The 18,689-nt window shown below is 44.4% G+C and overlaps 2 protein-coding genes across 3 annotated transcripts; one reads left to right on the forward strand and one right to left on the reverse strand.

Moving 5' to 3' along the window:
* On the forward strand, positions 1-8,384 carry slc2a12 (solute carrier family 2 member 12). Of its 2 annotated transcripts, XM_083688360.1 has the most exons (6): positions 1-116; positions 714-872; positions 1,778-3,082; positions 4,681-4,803; positions 5,698-5,830; positions 6,534-8,384. In XM_083688360.1, the coding sequence occupies exons 2-6, from the start codon at positions 755-757 to the stop codon at positions 6,622-6,624; spliced, it is 1,770 nt and encodes a 589-aa protein (XP_083544486.1). In that variant the 5' UTR covers positions 1-116; positions 714-754; the 3' UTR covers positions 6,625-8,384. The 2 variants fall into 2 exon arrangements, with proteins under 2 accessions (XP_083544486.1, XP_083544487.1); XM_083688361.1 differs by lacking the exons at positions 1-116; positions 714-872 and adding an exon at positions 1,021-1,100.
* Positions 8,385-9,388: 1,004 nt separating this feature from the next.
* Positions 9,389-15,167, reverse strand: tbpl1 (TBP-like 1). Its single transcript, XM_083688467.1, has 8 exons — positions 15,029-15,167; positions 14,249-14,441; positions 13,695-13,891; positions 13,337-13,419; positions 12,951-13,014; positions 12,658-12,761; positions 11,009-11,103; positions 9,389-10,023 (listed from the first exon to the last, which is right to left on the reverse strand). Exons 3-8 carry the CDS (start codon positions 13,827-13,829, stop codon positions 9,941-9,943), a joined length of 564 nt encoding a protein of 187 aa, XP_083544593.1. The 5' UTR covers positions 13,830-13,891; positions 14,249-14,441; positions 15,029-15,167; the 3' UTR covers positions 9,389-9,940.
* Positions 15,168-18,689: the final 3,522 nt, after the last annotated feature.

Below are 18,689 nucleotides of genomic sequence, written 5' to 3' on the forward strand. Positions count from 1 at the left end.
AGGGAAATCGCATCAACATGAGCGAGAAGTTGGATTGATCGATACTTTAAGTGAGGGTTTAGGGCGAATAGACCTAATGTGAGAAGATCGCGACTCGGGTACTCAAAACTGTTCAGGTAAGGGGAGAAGAACCGGAGTCGGTCAGTGCGAACAGCTGTCACTGTTGATCTATATAATGTCCTGAATAAACAACCTCGTTTTAGGGCATTTTTATTAGTCTACGTGCAAGAATATCCAAATGTGGAACGTCAGTTGATTCAGCAACAAGTTTAGTTAGAACACAGTTCACACTTAATGAATAGTTTACTACTGTACTCAGAATAGAGGCAGTGACCAACTCCCCATTTTCTTGGGGGTCAGTTTCCGTCAGCTCATAACCGCCTTGTAGGAATGACCTTGGTGGATTTTTGAGAGGTCTGCAATCATACATAAATGTTAACAAGTTCTTACGGATGTGGTGGTGTAGACAGAAACCGGATGAAATACCATCCATGGCTAGACTCAAACCTAGGCGCGTGTGTGTGTGTGTGTGTGAACAGATGATAGCCAAAATGTATTTTGCTGGACATGTGTGAGTGAGTGTGTGCGTGCATGAGAGAGAGGGGGGCTGCGCCGTGTCTGGTCTGGAGATTATGCTAATAATGATAGCAATGGCTGTAGCCTATGCATGGGTGTGTTTTACAGGTGTTAATTGTAACCCATCATTCCACTAGGGTCCCCATCCTCTTCTCCTCCACAGTGTCAGTGGGATGTGATGATGGACCCCCCCACTGAGACCCTTATATTGACCTCAGACCTCCCAGGCAACATGTCTTCGCATGGAACTACCCTGATGAATTTCCCCCAGAAAGCAGCCCCACCCAATAGCACAGGTACTAAGACCCCCCCCTCCCTCACTTTGCTTCTTGCCAGTGAGTCCACCAGTAAAGTGCCTCTTCTTTTATTGTTGTTTTTACCGGCAGAAGACTTGTAGAAGCCTCTAAAAAGCTATTGGACAGCGCACTTTTGTCGGTAATCAAACTCATGGATTACTTTTATTAAATACAGAGGGTGTTTAAACAACATTTGTCATCAAAGTTTACTTCTGCACTTCAATCAATGTAAGTAATCTTCATTGTGTTGATGGCTCGATCATCCTCAACCTTTTTCAAGACTATACAGTGTAATGACAATCTGTAAAGAACTTGAATACTGAAAATAAGAAATATGATACGAAACCAACTTTTATGAGTTCGAAAGAGGTTGACATGATGCAACATCTACAAGATACAGTGTATGTATCAGTATATATTACTGTAAATACTGCTTTATTACACTGGTGTGTCTGTCTTCAGAAAGGTTAGTTAATCTGGTGAGTCTGACTCACTTGTAGCTAAGCTAAACCACTGTGTACAGTATTAGGAATGCATGTGATGAGGTGTATGACTTATCAGCAAGTGTGTGTTGTGTATCAGTTAGTGTGTTACCATGTGTGTGCCCGTTCCAAACCGACCTGGCACAGCTGATTGTGCTATCTCTCTAGTAGCCCATTGAATTATTAATTCTTAGCAGAGCAGGTTTAGGTTGGTCTAGCGCTAGGACGTAATGGCCGCACTGTAGTCTGACAGAGACCCGTTATGCAAATGGGGCTGGAAGGTGATTGTATCCAGTGAATTTGACCAGCGAATTCGTATCTTCAATTCAGACCAAATCTGTGTTGCCCAACTGTTGTTTTGTTATGGCTTTGTCTTTCTCATAAATCTTGCCTCCCTCTCCTCTCCCCCCCCCCTCTCACCAGGCTTCAGCTGGCTGGTGGTGCTAGCCGCTGTATCGGCCTCCCTGAGCGGCCTGATGCTGGGCTACGAGATGGGCCTGACCTCCGGAGCTCTGCTCCAGCTCAGGGAGCTGCTCTCCCTCTCCTGCCAGGGACAGGAGCTTCTGGTCAGCTCCCTCCTCCTGGGCGCCCTGCTCATGTCTCTGGGCGGGGGCTTCGTCCTGGACAGCTATGGCAGGCGATCTTCCATGCTGCTGTCTTCCGGCCTGGTGGTAGGGGGCACTGTTGTGCTGCTAGCCGCCGGCTCGCTAACCACGCTAGCGCTGGGCCGGGTGGTGGTGGGCATGGGCACGGCTCTGTCGGGGACGGCGGCGTGCTTGTACATCGCGGAGATCGCACCGCGCGAGCGGAGGGGACTGCTGGTGACGCTGTATGAGCTAATGGTGGTGGTGGGGGTGTTGTTGGGCTTCGGGTGCAGCTACGCGTTCGCGGGGGTGCCACACGGGTGGAGGTATACATTTGGGCTGGTTGTGCTGCCCGCGGTGTTGCAGGCCGGCTCGCTCTTGCTCCTCCCCCCCAGCCCGCGCTTCCTGGTTGCCCGGGGCAACGGGGAGCAGGCCAGGGTGGTCCTGGCTAAACTGAGGGCCGTGGCTAAGGAAGGCGTGGAGCAGGAGCTTCAGGATATCCAGGCTGGACTTAAGGAGGAGGCAGAGCACGGTTTCTGGGAGCTGTTCAGCGCCAAGGCTAACTTGCGCTCGCGGCTGCTAACGGGCGTGGCCTTAGTGTTTCTACAACAGGTGACCGGTCAGCCCAACATCCTTTCCTACGCCTCACCCCTCCTCCGCAGCGTTGGTTTCCATAGCGATGCCGCGGCGACCTTGGCCTCAACAGGGTTTGGCGTGGTCAAAGTGGCGGGTACGATTCCTGCCGTCCTATTGGTCGACCGATTTGGACCTAAGAGCTTCCTGTGTGTGGGTGCTGTTGCCATGTCGATGTCACTGATCACACTGGGGGCAGTGACCTCACAGAGCCATACACACCTCACCAGCCTATGTGAGAGCCCCTTTGGACTTAACAACACCCATAGAAAGTGGGACTCAAACAGTTCTTTCTCAGGATTGGACCTTTCAAACTTCACCACGCCCTTTCCCAGGGAGAGCCAATGGAATATCAGTGACACTGAGGAGGCTTTGAGGACTAACAGAGAGGATGGGGGCATAGGGTCAGGAGATAGGAGGACTCTTGTGGCAGTGTCACCCACACTCAAGTGGGTTTCTCTGATCAGCCTGCTGGTGTATGTGGCAGCTTTCTCCTTCAGCCTTGGCCCAAGTAAGAGCACACACTGTACACACACACCTCTTAAAGTGATTGAAAAGGATATTTGTATCATTTCAGTCACTGATCTGTGCACAAGAGCCAAAAACGTATGTGCCACACTATAAATAATAAAACAATATTTAATCTAGTTACTAATAGATCTAATGGATACTGAGCAGCCATACTATCAATGGTATTTATTTTCACTGGAAAGATTACTGGGCCTCATTCATCAATCTGTAATTTGGAAGTATTCTGTGGATGGTAGTCTCTGACACATTCACGCCTACCTCCTGGAGAGTGTTCTTGATGTTGTTGGGTTTTTTCTTAATTATGCTGAGCTTTCTTCTGTCATCCTGTTGATTTTGGTACGGCTAAGGTTTTGGCTACGTTTCTGATTGATTATTTCAGATATTTCAGCCTCATAATGCCTTGCTTTACTTTAATTGACATCTCTTTGGTCCTCATGTTGACAGACACCAATAGCAGACTCCTAAGGCAAAAGCAAAGCTTAGAATGAATACTAGACATGTGCAGGCATAAGATGTCAAGCCAATTTAAAAGAAGACAAAGTGCTTCCTCAGTGCAGTGTCAGAGCGATATGCATATATGCATAACAAAAATTATTCAAATTATGATATCAAATAGATATTTAAAAACTCTGTGATTACAGAATAAAGCGCTGTCATTCACAAGCACCCGGCAGAGTGACAGGTGATCACTGCGAGATTTATTCGCCACAAGGAAAATGTGTGCGTGTGTCTTGGCAGGTGTTCATTTCGTGGAAGTTGTGTGGCAGGTTTGCAGGTGTTCATTTCGTGGAAGTTGTGTGGCAATACAAGGATATTGTGTGTCTCATGCATATTATGTGTACAGAGCGGAGGCTTTCACCAAAGCAGCACAAAAGAAAATATATGTAGCTTTTCTCTCATGAGGTCTCATGATCTGCGGTGCCTTTTAATTTGTATAGACATTCCTTAAATCTGTGTGTGGATAGTTGTTTAAAAGCCTAATTTCACATTTTCTCTCCATTCAATATCCATATTACTTGTCTTGGCCTACTGTGTACTGTCAGCGTTACGCATGCTGTTTGGAAGTGCCTACTCCCGCATGCGATTGCAATGTTATGAACAAACAATGTTTATTATTATTATTATTATTATTATTATTATTATTATTATTAATAAGAAGAAGAAGAAGAATAGGCAGTGTAGGCTATGTAGCATGTAGTGCATTTCTGTATGCGTTTGTAAATAGTAAGACTTAGCCTTCTTTGTCACCAAATTATGTGCTGGTGACACCTAATGAAAACATTTAGTCTGGAGCCCTGTGACCAGTCTGGGTTCTTAGATTTGGGTGTGGTTGTGTGTGTGTGCGTGTGTGCGTATAACCAAGTGTTGTGTATTGTTTTGACTAGTGTGTGTATGTACATGGAAAAGAGATTCTGGATGGCAACTTGGTCCCTTCAAACATGTTTTTATTGCTGACACGTTTCGGGGAGGCTTCGTCGTCATGTCACAAGACGACAACACAGTATATACAAGAACAAATGTGTGTGTCCTTTCTTATAAAGCATTGTTCTGACTGTGTGTTGTGTGTTTGCCCTCCAGTGGTATATGTGGTGCTGAGTGAGATCTTCCCCACTGGTATCAGAGGCAAGGCCGTGTCTGTGGTGTCAGCTGTGAACTGGGCTACCAACCTCCTCATCTCCATGACCTTCCTCACTGTCACAGGTAGTGTGTGTGTGTGTGTGTGTGTGTGTGTGTGTGTGTGTGTGTGTGTGTGTGTGTGTGTGTGTGTGTGTGTGTGTGTGTGTGTGTGTGTGTGTGTGTAATGCTTCACTGTGAACCAAATGTGGTATTCAAAATGTTATCCCATGTGTGTATAGCTAGCTACTGTTTACCTTTACACACTAGCACTGCGTGTCAGACGCGTTCACATATACACAGTATCCGGCTAGCTACAGCGTTACCACTTCTCAGGCGATGTCATACAGAAGAAGTGTATATCTAATCATATTCTTATGAGTGGTTGGTTAATATTGGCTGACGAGGTACATTTACGAGCACATTTGAACTCAGGTGAACTCCAGCACAGAGGCTTAAATATCATAGGCCTCAGCCCCTAGGCACATTCCCTGGGCCCAGCCCAAGAGGCTGGCCCACAATGTGAAGGGGACTATGATGACGATGATGATGGTATATGATGATAGCATCACACATGAGCGCTTGCTTTCCAGTAGTGCCATACACAGCAAGACACACACACACACACACACACACACACACACAGACACAGACCTTGAAGTCACCGAACCACCTGTTAAGAAATATGTTGTTGGGGAGGTTGTTTAGCCAATCTGAACTCTCCTTGACCTTGAATTAGCATTTTCTGGCAGTGGTGAGGCATGAAATAGTGGTGGACAATAACAACATACAAATGTGGTGAGTAAGTGGTGAGTAATTTAATTTCGTTCCCAGACACTTCCACCTAATATGGTGGACCAACGTGTCAAACTTTGTTTAACCAATAAAAAGATTGCAAAAAAAAAAAGAAAGTGGTAGATGCTGATTGAGGACTGGGCAGAGATGATTGTGTGTAACATGTATTGTTGTCCCACCCTGCAGAGAAGATCGGTGTTCCCAACGTGATGTTCCTGTATGCGGCGATGGGCTTTGTTCTGCTGGTGTTTGTCATTCTCTGCATCCCCGAGACCAGGGGTCGCACGCTGGAGCAGATCTCTAAAGAGCTGGCCAAGAAGTGAGTGGCACCTTAATAACATACCTCAACATACAGGAGCTCAACACCGCTTCAACCCACCTGAACGTACCTCAACATACAGTATACTGCAGGTGCTCTGAAACAGCTTGTGCGTACACTTTACCTCAGGACCCTCAGAACAGCTTGTACGTCTGTAATTGTGTGCGCAAGACCTTAGAGCCTTTTGCAAATATATTATAAATATATATAATTTATAATATATATTATAAATCATCTTGTAAAACCGGATCCTCCACTCTGACCACAATGTATTTCAACAAAACCTGCATTTTTACACATACAGTACAAACCACTCCTTCTTACTGGAATAACCTGTTGTAGAACTACCTGAATTTGACTTTTGACATATTTTTTTTTTCTCCTCGGCTATGAGAGCACGAGAGGGAGGGACTGGTGCGCTCACTCACTGAAGCATGTTATTAGAGACTTCTAGCCCTTTAGAGATTTACATTTATAGAATGTTAAACTGATTTGTTTACATTCGAAATCAAGTAACACTGCTTGTAACAGTTCGCCTGACAAATAAGCTTTGCTTTCTCCTGGTTTATTTAAATTCAAGATTTGTGTGCGTGCAGTATGTGATTTTATTTTTTCGCTTTTTTTTTTTTTTCTATCTATCTATCTATCGCATTTACCAATTCTGCTCACCCTCACCTGTTCCCTATCTCTGCTTTCCGAGAAGGAACCTGGAGGTGAGGTTCTGCTGCCAGAAGAGACACCAGGAGGCCCTGATCACCAGTAGGCCCACGGCAGAGAGCCCCGCCTCCAAATGACCTCTAACCTGGGGGGAAGAGAGAGGAGAAAAGGAAAGATGGCGGGGGTGGAAGAAGAAAAGACAGCACTGAGGCCCTCACATCAAAATGAAAACAAAGATAGAGGAAACCTGGATAGGCTTGTAACCTGGAGAGTGGTGTTATTTCCATAGCTTCACTGTTTTCCCTTTCCTCTTCCCCCCCTTTTGAGAGAGCAATCCCTCAATATTCTGATTTGAGATGTCCAAGGCTCCGGGACGTAAATAGTGTCTGTCTCCAAACTGATCCCTTGACTTGAACTTTGACCTGCCATCTGTCAAGAAGAACCGATATAACCGGCTACTCCTGTGCTTGAACCGAGATGTTGTCACTGACAATCGAGACAACGACGGTTGCTAGTTTGAGGATGGTGTTGAAAATAAGCAGGTTCTGACTTCCGATAAAGCCTAGTGCTAGACTAAAGTGCATTTGTCGTTGTCAGTGGTAACCACCCCCATTTGTTTATTGGTACTTAATCCCACATCAACCCCTGGCCTCCTAAGAACTTGTCTAGCCCGGAGTTAATTGGATGGGATATATTAAAAATAAATAATATAAAAAGCGATATACATTTAGTTAAAATGGCACCTGGCTTATCAGAGAGCAAGATGGAGCTAATTACAATACTGCTTACATCTATCCAAGTGCCCGGGTGGTATGGGCAGTAGGGTTAGGAATTAAATTGCGTTAGGGTCTGACACTACTTCAAAGAGTACTGTTTGATTGTGAGGGATTCATTTTAGTTGGGCTTTCTATGTTGACATGAAGTTGGGATGGTTTTGTTTTTTTGTACCCAAGTTGCGAAAATATGAAAGAGTGACTGGTGGAAGAGTGAATGTTTTAAGAGTGGTGTTTTATGAATAATAAAACTGAATCAACACAGTTTACAATGAATAATTAAAATGTAAAAGTGATATCTCTTTGTCAGTCCAGCTGGTTTGTTTTTGGAAACCTGGGGTTGGTCTAATTGGTGAATGTCTTGGCCACTCACTATGCAAAAAGGTTTGGCAACTTTTGTCTCACAAACAGTGCCCTCATTAAGTATTGGAAAGAGGAAGCATTTTGTTTTCTTCTAGCTCTAATAATAGTACATGATAATATTCATCTTATCTGTCTACAAGATAGCCTGTTTTCCAGACCTCTGCAGGCGTTTTAGCAAACTGTAACCTGACCGTCCTTTGTAATGATAACTAGTGGTTTGAACCTCGTAGAGAAGCCTCGTAGTTCGGCTGGTGACGTATTCTGCAGATGGTAGTTTCTGACACATTCACACCTACCTCCTAGAGAGTGTTCCTGATCAGTTTTAGTTTTTTCTTAATTATGGGGAGCATTCTATGATCATGCACTGTGGAAGTCTTCCCTGGCCTACCAGCCTGTTTGCAATTGCTGAGCTCACCAGCACTTTCTTTCTTTTTTAATGATATTACCAACTGTTGATTTTGGTAAGTCTAAAGTCTAATGTTTCTGATATTCCTGCTTTATAATGTCTTTCTTGACTTTCATTGTCTCTTTGGTCCTCCATACACCAATAGCAGACTCCAAAGGTAAATGCTAAGCCTAGAACTAATACTAGACATTGACAGCTCTCTTATGCCTGCACAAATGATGTTACAGAACGCACCTGTCAAGCCAATTGTCCAATACTTTAGGTTCCTGAAATAGGGGGACTATAGGGTTGTAATTTCTAAATGGTGAAACCAATCTGTAAAAAGAAAACATTGAATTAAAGATGAGAATATCTACTTGAACCTCATAGTGATTGTTTGATTTCAAACTTTATACTATTGTTATTATTATGACATTGCACTGCAAATTGATATTGTTGATTGTTGAGGAGTTGCTTACCCTAAAGCATTTTATTACATTGTATCTTGTATAAATGACCATTAACATTAGATTTTTTTTTTTTCTGCTTTATTGGGATGGAGACAGTAGAGGTTGACAGGAAGGATGAGTGAGAGAGAGAGAGGAGGGATGACATGCAGGATATGTTGAGTGTCGGAATCGACCCAGGAACCTTGCGATTATGTGGTATGGGCATTAGTGTGCTACGCCACTGAGCGCCCCCATTAATATTTGATTTGAACTGTTGGGAGTATAGAGCTAAAAGAAGAAAGACACAATGCCTTCTCTGACAATACTGTGTGAGGCCACTGTGTGTAGTAGATAAGGAACACGAGGCTCACCACCGTACACTCGACAAGATTCACTGTGTGCAGACAATAGACCTAGTACATGGTGACCTAGTGATGGACCTAGTACATCACTCACACACACACACACACACACACACAAAGAAGACACAATACACCATTCCTCTGGTGGCCTATTTAATTTTGTTACTTTTTTTTTTATAAAATACAAAAGTTTGAACATACAACACAAACAGGAGTATCCCTCTTCCTTAGTCAAACATCACAACTCCAGGTTTAGTCTTCCCCCAGTAGGTAAAATAAACATGTTTGACTGCCTCAACAACATTCACCAACTCTAAACCAGCCGCCTGAGGTAGAGGTTGCCCTTAACCACACATCTAGGATCACATTTCCCTACCCTCAATCCTAACCTAAACCATGAATCATGAATGAACATATATCTGACCCAGAATCAGAGGTTAGGTGCAACTTCTACATTCTCAAAACAGGCCATGGACGGGTGAGACTGAATGGGAACAGTTTGGGTGAATTATAGGGTTAAAACCAAGGCCTCTCAATAATCAACGTGAACTTTAAAAAAAAAAAAAATGTTTTTAAATTGCGTTAAAACGATGTTCTTTGTGACGGTTCGTGTTCCTTTTCGTTAAAAATGGTCTGCGAAGCTTAAGACTAGTCTGTCCATTCCTCGTGTTCATGCATTAAAAACACAGTGACATCGAAAAGAAAAATATAAAAAAAATGAAGGTCCACATTCGCTTTGAGATTTTCCATCTGGAGTTCCGCCCTACTAATGTCAACAATAGGTCACACCAAGCAGCCATTGCTATAGGGGCTAAAGGTCAGAGGGGATAGCGGGGTTCAAAGGTGAAAGTTCAAAGAGCATTACAGTTACACTGTACAATGACACCTCGGACGGTGAACGGAAGGAAGCTGCCTCTCCGACTTGCAGAGACGTTCAGGTAAAAATCCCACATCAAATCCAGCCAATCATAACGGACTCATTACCGGGCAGAGATTATAACAGACAATACAAAAATAACACATCCCAAGAATAAGGTGCTTCTTCCACACATCACAAACTGATCAGACCAGTCTTCTCTCTCTCTCTCTCTTTCCTTCTCCTCTTTTCATCTCTTCCTTTCTTATTTTCGGATGGGTTTCGAACACTCAAACAATAGAGGATAGATCTGCTCTACAGCGGTGGCCACACTCTGTACATTTGGTCCTGAGAGAGAGAGAGAGAGAGAGAGAGGTAGAGAAAGAAAGAAGGAAGGAAGGATGGTGGGAGGGAGCGAAAGAGAGAGCAAACATTAGTTCATTCACCCTGAAGAGGAGTGACTTCTTAGAGAGCATTATACAATATGAAAGCCAATGTTATGTATTGACATCATGTGATCATCAAAGACATTCTCCTAGTGTGTTCCCAATGTTCTCTGTCAGTACAACACTCCAAGCCTCCTCTTGGAGCACACAGCTCTACGCTTCATGTCTCCCCTCACAGTAAGGGTACGAGAATGTTCTGTTGGCAGTTTCCATAGTTCCATGTTCCTATGGAACTCATTGCTTATTGATATTTTGGAATTCTTAATGAGCTTAGGTCTGTATGAGGGCTTATGGTTGCCTGTATGAGGGCTTATGGTTGAGTCTTTTATTGGGAAACTGGGTAAATCTGGGGTTTAAGGACTTATGGAATGTGTTAGGGCTACCGCCTCTCTCCAATAATAGCCAGGCCACTAATGATATTGAAGCAAATAAGCGCCGGTCCATAATAAACGCTGGGTCAAAATAAAGTGTTTACCGATATGTATCCTCTATTGACATCACTAGATTTATTCAAGCGAAACATTTGATTCTGAGCGGCAGAGTCTGTATTGAATATGTATTCTGCAGTCTGACAGTGGTGAGGGGGTCAAACAATACGTTTTACTGGTGTGTTGGTGTGTCAGCTCCGATATACTACATGATTGGGCCACTGAGCTCTAAGAAGGTTAAATCTGAGTGTTTGACCCCTAATTTCAAACAAGGAAAAACTCACACTCACTGGAATCACTTTTTATAGTTTTAATGCATGACAATAGCAGCAGTCAAACTGACACATTTTGGCTTTTGCCTTCCTCAGTGCTACCCCTAATTTGACCTTAAACCCTCAAGTGGCCTTGCATTCTGGCTACTATTATGAACTGTGTGTGTGTGTGTGTGTGTGTGTTTACCTGTGACTGTAAGGCTGCCAGTAGAGAAGACCTGTACGGTGGCCTTGAGGTGTTTGATCCTGTATGTGGCAGCAGGGTGGAGCTCTGGTTCATAACTGAAAACACACACCCACTCTCATTAATGCATATACACAAACACATTTATGGCACACACCCAGAATGACAGAAAGTTTCCATCTCAGACCACAGCACAGTTAAAGCTTGATTATACTGCAATACCTCAGGTAACATGTTGATACCTGCTAGTGATACTGTAATGAATTACTTATTAAACAATGTTCACACAGACAAAGAAGTCCATCTAGATTTGATATGTCCAATAACTTGGCTGTGCAAATATGTTGTCTTAGCCTATTGGTGAAATTTGTGTTTGAAGTAAAGGCGTCTTATATCAACAGAGTTAGTACGATAGCAGCCTATTGGCGCTCAAATATTTGTTCTCTTTGGTCACAGAAGGTGATCGCACCAAGAGAAAATACCTCCCTGTGCGCATTGGGGACACTTCACTGTAAAACAGAGACAACCAGAGTTGACTTAATAAAAAGTTTATGAATAAACGTCTTGCTTCATTCACAGGCTGCATTCCATCACTCTCCTTTTATAGAGGGGAGCTATATCGATAGCTAAGGTAACATGTTGATATCTGCTGGGGATACTGTAATGAGTTACTTATTAAAATATTTTCATACTGACAAATAAGTCCAGCTAGATTTGGAAAGAGTAGTAAAGCCTGTTTTTCCTCAGGCAGCTGAGGAAATTTGGCATAGACCCCCCAGATCCTCACAAACTTTTACAGATGCACCACAGAGAGTATCCTGACTGGCTGTATCACTGCCTGGTACGGCAGCTGCACCGCCCTTGACTGAGGGTGGTGAAAAAGGCCCAGTCCATCATGGGCCACAAGCTACCAGCCATTCAGAATAAATGGCTAACAGCCACCAAAATAAATAGCAGTACACAACTCTGGACAACACAAAACAAAACATGGCTTAATGCAAGAGAACAAAAAGGTTCTTTGTGCGAGAGGAAGGTTTTGCACCGGAACATCTACGGTCTTCTGTAGTCACTCTCTCCTAAGGAGACGTTCAGGTTTAAAATGATAATGAAAGACAAGTTCAAACGTGTGCTTAAAATTCAGCGTTCTGTCTCGCCTCCTGGAGGAATTGCCGTAGGCAGGGGTCGTTACTGTGGTCGTAATCATTATTTGTACTTAATTCAAAGAAGGGAGGGTAATGGAATTTCTTTTAAGTACAAGGGGAGGACCTTTTTTTTTTTTTTTTTTCCATGACACCTTAAGTTGGACCCCCCTCCACAGTAATTATTGAACAGTCCCTTATAGGCTCTTGAAAAAATGTCAATACTTCTTGACTTCGCCACTAGATGTCGCCCTAATCCAACGCAGCAGTTATAGGTAATGTCCGGATTCTTTACTCATATGTCTGCTGCAAAGCTTTTACAACCTCAAAGGCTGACTCACTTGAATATAGCAGATGTGTGAGTACCCACACAGGAAGGAAGGGGGCAACAGAGGGGGAGGAGACCGGTTTTGCCACGTCTGATAAGGAGCAGGCCCCACATGGAGCAACACTGCCATTGTTATGACGATGACTCATCGGTCTCCTGGGCTGTTGTCATGGTGACATGGTTACCTGGCGATGGGTCGGTTGTTCTTGGTGAAGTCGATGAGACGGATCGAGAAGGGCATTGAGCAGACGGCCAGCACGTTCACCACCTTGAACTCTGAGAACCTCACCTGTGCACACACACACAAAAGATCATATCATTAGAAGCACCCCTGCACATGACAGGACAGGGAACCAGATTCAGCCAGTGTTTCACATTTGCATTCATTTTTAAAAGTGTCCAAGCACAGTAGCGCGTACTGTATGTCTAGAGCAGTGAGCTGTAGTGTTGTGGGGAGAGGGCCTGTGAAGAGTCTCACCCTGAAGCCAAGTTTCTGCAGGGTGCGCGCCAACCTGCGGGCACCAATCTTTGCCTCCTCCTCGCTGGGTAGGGAGGTATAAGAGAGAGAGAGCGAGAGCGAGAGAGAGAGAGAGAGAGAGAATGATGAACAGGGAACACTAACACACACCCACACTCCCTGGTATCTCTCCTGTTTCGAGGAACAAAACCACCTATACTCTCCAAACTAAATAAACGACGTCCCTCCCACCTTAGTCTATGACTGTGTGTCGAGCAACACGAGCATTCTTGATGAGTGTATGCATGCCTGTTCAAGGTTTGTTCCTGGCCAGTCTGTGGAGTGTGTGCCTGGCTAGTTTGTGTGTGTGTGTGTGTGTGTGTGTGTGTGTGTGTGTGTGTGTGTACCTGGTTGCTCCAGTGCAGATGATTTTTCCAGAGGACCAGATGGAGGCAGTGATCTTGGGCTTTCTGAGCTTCATCAGGACTTTCTGGACATGTTAGGAGGAAGGGATGAGCATTGATGACATTGTCTTGGTTTTTGTTTGTGCAAGTATGTTTATGTTTGAGAGACAGGTAGCATGTATGTGTGTGCCCATATAGTATTAACACACACACACACACACACACACACACACACACACACACACACTTGGAGTTATACACATATGTGCAAAGCCTACAGGAGATCCTCTGGGTAGGTTCATGTGACAAACAAACACTCACATAAAAACATCCAGATAAAAACAATGTTAAGTATCCTCACCCCATTTTCCGGCTTGTAGACGACGTTGACTCCCTCCAGGGCGATGGTGCGCAGGTTGAGGTGGCACCTGGTCTTGAACACCGCCACCACATTGGTGACGATGATATCCAACGCCACATCATCACTGGAATCCATGGGGTTCGCGAGGTCGGCAGGTGCTTACAGAGGCATTTTAAGGGCTGGGTAGGGGCGGCACTCTAGCATGACAGGGAGACCGCAAAAAGTTGCATCTCTCAATAGGTGGATATGGATTTTTCCATTGAATAAGAGTCCTTTTTTATCAGCTTCAATGACTAGCTACACTGTTTCTGCATAAACACACTACAGGAAGCAGATTAACAAATCCAGGCTAGCTTTATTCTGTATTACAAGAAGTGCCTAGTGCCTAAACTAGTAGGCCTAACCTCTGCATTGCAGGAACATTAGTCCATTCTAGAGTAAGAAGAATTGGACTAGTGTGAATAATCTCTCATTTGGACAGGCCTAGAGACTTTGCAGTAACTAACTGGCATGATGTGATTCCAGCCGGATCTTGGTGCAGCCCTGTAACGTACCTGTCTGTATGAAGATGATGTAGCTGCCTGTTCGTTTTCGTTTAACTCATGAGAACCATGAATTTTGGTCACTTGTGCGAACTGGCTGCTGCTGTCGGGTCGACACCGCTCAACAACTACACAGGGCTTAGACGTCCATGGACGCACCCCCGACCCAGTTCCAACAAGGAAGCAGATCCTGTGTTGCGGTCTCCTTCACATAGATAAAAAACATAGCAAAATACGCATCAAATTCAAGTACCTGCCAATACTCATATCAATGGCACAGAAATACATTTAGATAAAACGGTGAGATGAGCGTTCGCTAGTAGGTTAAACTACTCATTGACAGGTGAATGGGCTAATTAGCTGGCTAGCTACTAGCTACCGGCGTCGCGTTGCGTAGTAACGCAAATTAATAACTGCATGTTGAAAGCAAAACAGAGTGGCCAGAGTCACTTTCTGCAGCTAGATATAATCAATGGTTGTCGTGTTGTTGTTACCGTAGACAACTAGCTCAGCAGACTAACTAAATAGGTGATCCGGCTTGCAAACAAAGTGGAAATTGACACGGACACCTTTCAACCAACCAATTAACAAAGCAAATGGCTAACGTTAGCTAGCTAGCCATGAAACATTAGCCAGTGCTAGCTTTACTATGTATTCCTCAATTGAAACTTGCTTCATTAGCTTACATACTAGCTGCATTCAAGTTCGAGGTGATTCTAATCGGAACCTAGCTATATTAGATGACCAGCTAGATATCTGTAATGTATTGCAGATTGCGACTCGAATATTTACCAATGTGTCTATGCACCTCACAGTATTGTTTCCAAATTAAAAACAAAATACATTTCTCGGTCAAACTAGAGTGCTAGATAGCTACAAAAAGATAATAGTTGTTCCTAGTGCTTCTGCTTGTTGTGTTGCTAGCCGGGCGCTAACCGCTAGCTAACCTCTTCCTGTTTGGAGTTTGTTAAAGGGAAAGTATACGTCGTTTTTCGGATAGAAACATTGGTCCGTGGTTATTACGCCCGCTAGTGGACGAGGATTACTGATGTTCACGGTCATACTGAGACAAATCAAAATGTTTATTCATACAATACTGCAGATTTCTCCACCCAGGTGTATAGTTGTTGTTAGGTAGGCTTGGATAGATCATAGAGATGTATATGGGCTAGAATAGATGACCAAGATCTGATGCAGACAAAGAACAGACAACAATGTTCTTCTTTGAAGTTAGGGTTAGTGATGATGATGATGATGTCTAGAGTTAGGGTTTACGTTTGCATGTGTGATTAGTGAACCAAGTATCTGGGAAAATGTGCAGGCTCTGATATTTTCCAGCACTGTTCCAGCAACTATGTGTAACCATGCCAGCCCAGCTTCAGCTCAGCTCCTCTGTAGTTAAAGGTTTTGCTCCCAAAAATCACATAATTTTTCTACTGAGCACAATGACTGACATGGACAGCTGCAATCAGAAATATATGAGTCCTACAGACTTTGTTGACATTTACCAAAATCTGCTTTTTTTACTCAGCCTTCTGTCATTGACTCTCCCTGCCAATATTGCACTTTATGAGCTGAGTGTTTGACACCCTCTTGAGCGAAAGACCTAGTTGTATACCTGGTTTCTCTGTGTTTATTGACCCCTGTCACTAATACATGCAGTGTCTGGATTAGTAGCAGTAATGCTCTGTGACCATCTGGTCAGAAAGTGTTGTCTATGATGTGTGGTTGCTGGACAGATTACAGTGGAGAAAGAGGAGGAGGAGGCTAGTAGGTTGGATGTGGAAATGTTATTATCAATGAGAGAGTCCACAGCTGGCTGTATGGCCCATGAATGAATTTAGAGAATTAACTCTCTGTCCTATTTTTTATGGACTAGTGGGTTCTTGAGTGTCTAATGAAATGCAGTATTATTTCTCTGGGTATTGTCTGTCTTACAACAGCACTGTCATAGGGACTGTAGGCAATTTACCACATCTCTGAAGTATGTTTTTCAAGATAAATTGCATTTTATCATAGTTAATAGTCATTCTCTCTCTCTCTCTCTCTCTTTTTCTCCCCCAGTATGTCACACGCATGCACACTCAACCCTTATGCCACACGCAAACACACACACACACTCTCTCTCTCTCACGCTTGGCCTGGTCCCAAACAAAACAGCAAAATAACTTCTTAATGATTCAGCACTGTTGTTTTGCTCTTCCTCCTTAGTTACCAGATTGTCTCTCTCTTAAGCCTCCAGGGCCTCTCCTGTTGAAATATAGCCTTGTAAATCAAATAAATTCTGCATTGAAAGCCTTGTTCAGATGTCCCAAGATGTTTACTATAAAGTCTGAGATTTAGAGCAGGTTAGTCGAGTCAGACCACTAGCGACGTTACAGGCCTGTGAGTGTGTGTGTGTGTGTGTGTGTGTGTGTTTGTGTTGTGTGTGTGTGTGTGTGTGTGTGTGTGTGTGTGTGTGTGTGTGTGTGTGTGTGTGTGTGTGTGTGTGTGTGTGTATGTGTGTGTGTGTGTGTGTGTTGAAGTGTGTGTGTTTTGCTATGGGCTGGCGGACGCAGGGCCCCGGACTTCTCTTAGGAGTGTGTTTACAGTTTGTTGGATTGCACATCGCTCTGATGCTCTTCTCCCAGAGGAACAATGCTCTTCTTCTCATTAGGTTATAAGATGCAGTGCATAAACACACGGATATGAGCACAGCAAGCTTGATAGATGGAGATGTTTTTAAAAGTAAATACTCCGTCCATCACCGTAACCTCTTATGTGTGTGTGTGTGTGTGTGTGTGTGTGTGTGTGTGTGTGTGTGTGTGTGTGTGTGTGTGTGTGTGAACTCAGCCAGAGGAGATACAAGGATACAAGACCATGTTAGTAATGGTGTAAACGTGGCTGCCCTGATGTTGACTGGGGTACCAGAAGTGCATTTACCAGAAATAGGCCAAAAGGTCAATAATCTGGAAGTCTTAGTGCCGCTTCCCTACCTGCCAAACATGAGGAACGTAAATATGCTAGAACACCAAATATTGGCTCTGGGATGGGCTGGTCCATCTTGTCCTAGTAAAGAGGGGGGATAGAGGTCGTGCGTCAATGGAAATCCAGGCCTTGAGAGGTGCATTTTTCCCGGGAATGTTTGGGGTTAGACTGGGCGTTCCGGACCGTCTGCTTGGCATTCTTATGACAGACGAGAGAGGGGCCAAGCAAAGGTTCCCAAAAACTCTTAGAACTCTTTAGAACTCAAAACAGAACAGAAATCCTTCCCTTTTAATGCTTACCTTTGCCTTGTTGTTTTCCTTAAACAACAAATGTGGAGATGCCATTTTGGATTAGGGCTCCCATCGTCTCTGTCTTTGGATGCGTTTTCATGGCGTTGTGCTATCGGAGTGACCCCTGGTTCGCCTGTAAACTGGGTGGGGTTGTCAAGACCCCAGCACTTTGTTTATATTGGGCTTACATCATGGCTCTTCTAAAGACTGTCTTAGCCAGAGAACTTTGAGTAAGTCTTTGGTGTGGTGCTCGGCAGTGGTGCATTGTGGATATGATGACCCCTTAGGGTCGTTTATGTTTGGGACTGGTCTTGTGTGAGTTTCTGTGATGCTACTTTTATAGTTATCATAACTTTGTCAGTAGAACTGTGACTCCCACATCTACAAAATTAGAATGACCCCCCCCCCCCTCCTTTTTGTTGACCTTCTACATGCAATTTCCATCTCCCATTTTATTAATATTATGAGGTTCTTCAAGGTTGTTGAGAGAGATGGGATCACAGATGTGGGGGGGGGGGGGGGGGGGGGGTAGATAGAAACGGCTGAGTGAGGGGAATATGGAAGGATAAAATTGACAAAGACAGACAGACAGAGAGAGAGAAGAGAAATAAAAAAATATGACATCCAGTGGCAGAGGGAGACAGAGGTACAGAGGAAAGGAAGAAGATGAGACAAAGAGATAAGAGAAATGGCCTGGGACAAAGAAAGAGCAGCTCCACTTTGAGTGCACATATGCGCCCTCTACTCTGGGTCTATACAGTGTGTGTGTGTGTGTGTGTGTGTGTATGTGTGTGTGTGCCCGCCCGTGCACCCCTGTGTGTGTGTATGTGTCTTCGTTTGTGCACGCGCAGGTGTGTGTGTGTGTGTGTGTGTGTGTAGTGTAGCGAAGGGGACAAAGATGGATGGTGTGTGTGTGAACGGCGCGGAGGGAACCCAGTGATCTGGCAGCGGTGCTCTGGGGGCTCCCAGTGTAAACAGAGACGTGGGAAAGACCAGCCCTGTTTACATCAGCCATTCTTACACAGCCCAGTCACTGCTGCACCGAGTAGTGCTGTCGCACACATGCATGCTCACAGGCACGGTCATGAGCATAGGCACATGCACGCTCACAGCGCAAGCAGGCAAGGTCACACTCTCAGGGTTTGCTTATGGACACTTCCATGGGCACGTGAATGCTCACGGGCATGGTCACTGGT

The sequence above is a fragment of the Argentina silus genome (assembly GCF_951799395.1).
Source record: "Argentina silus genome assembly, chromosome: 17".
Taxonomy (NCBI): Eukaryota; Metazoa; Chordata; class Actinopteri; order Argentiniformes; family Argentinidae; genus Argentina; species Argentina silus.

Coding starts and splice junctions, on each gene's coding strand:
- slc2a12 (XM_083688360.1), top strand. CDS start 755: ATGATGGACCCCCCCACTGAGACCCTTATATTGACCTCAGACCTCCCA. Junction 873..1,777: donor AGCCCCACCCAATAGCACAG/GTACTAAGACCC, acceptor CCCTCTCACCAG/GCTTCAGCTGGCTGGTGGTG. Junction 5,831..6,533: donor TCTAAAGAGCTGGCCAAGAA/GTGAGTGGCACC, acceptor CTTTCCGAGAAG/GAACCTGGAGGTGAGGTTCT.
- tbpl1 (XM_083688467.1), bottom strand. CDS start 13,829: ATGGATTCCAGTGATGATGTGGCGTTGGATATCATCGTCACCAATGTG. Junction 13,420..13,694: donor TCTACAAGCCGGAAAATGGG/GTGAGGATACTT, acceptor TAACATGTCCAG/AAAGTCCTGATGAAGCTCAG. Junction 11,104..12,657: donor AACAACCGACCCATCGCCAG/GTAACCATGTCA, acceptor GTGTGTTTTCAG/TTATGAACCAGAGCTCCACC.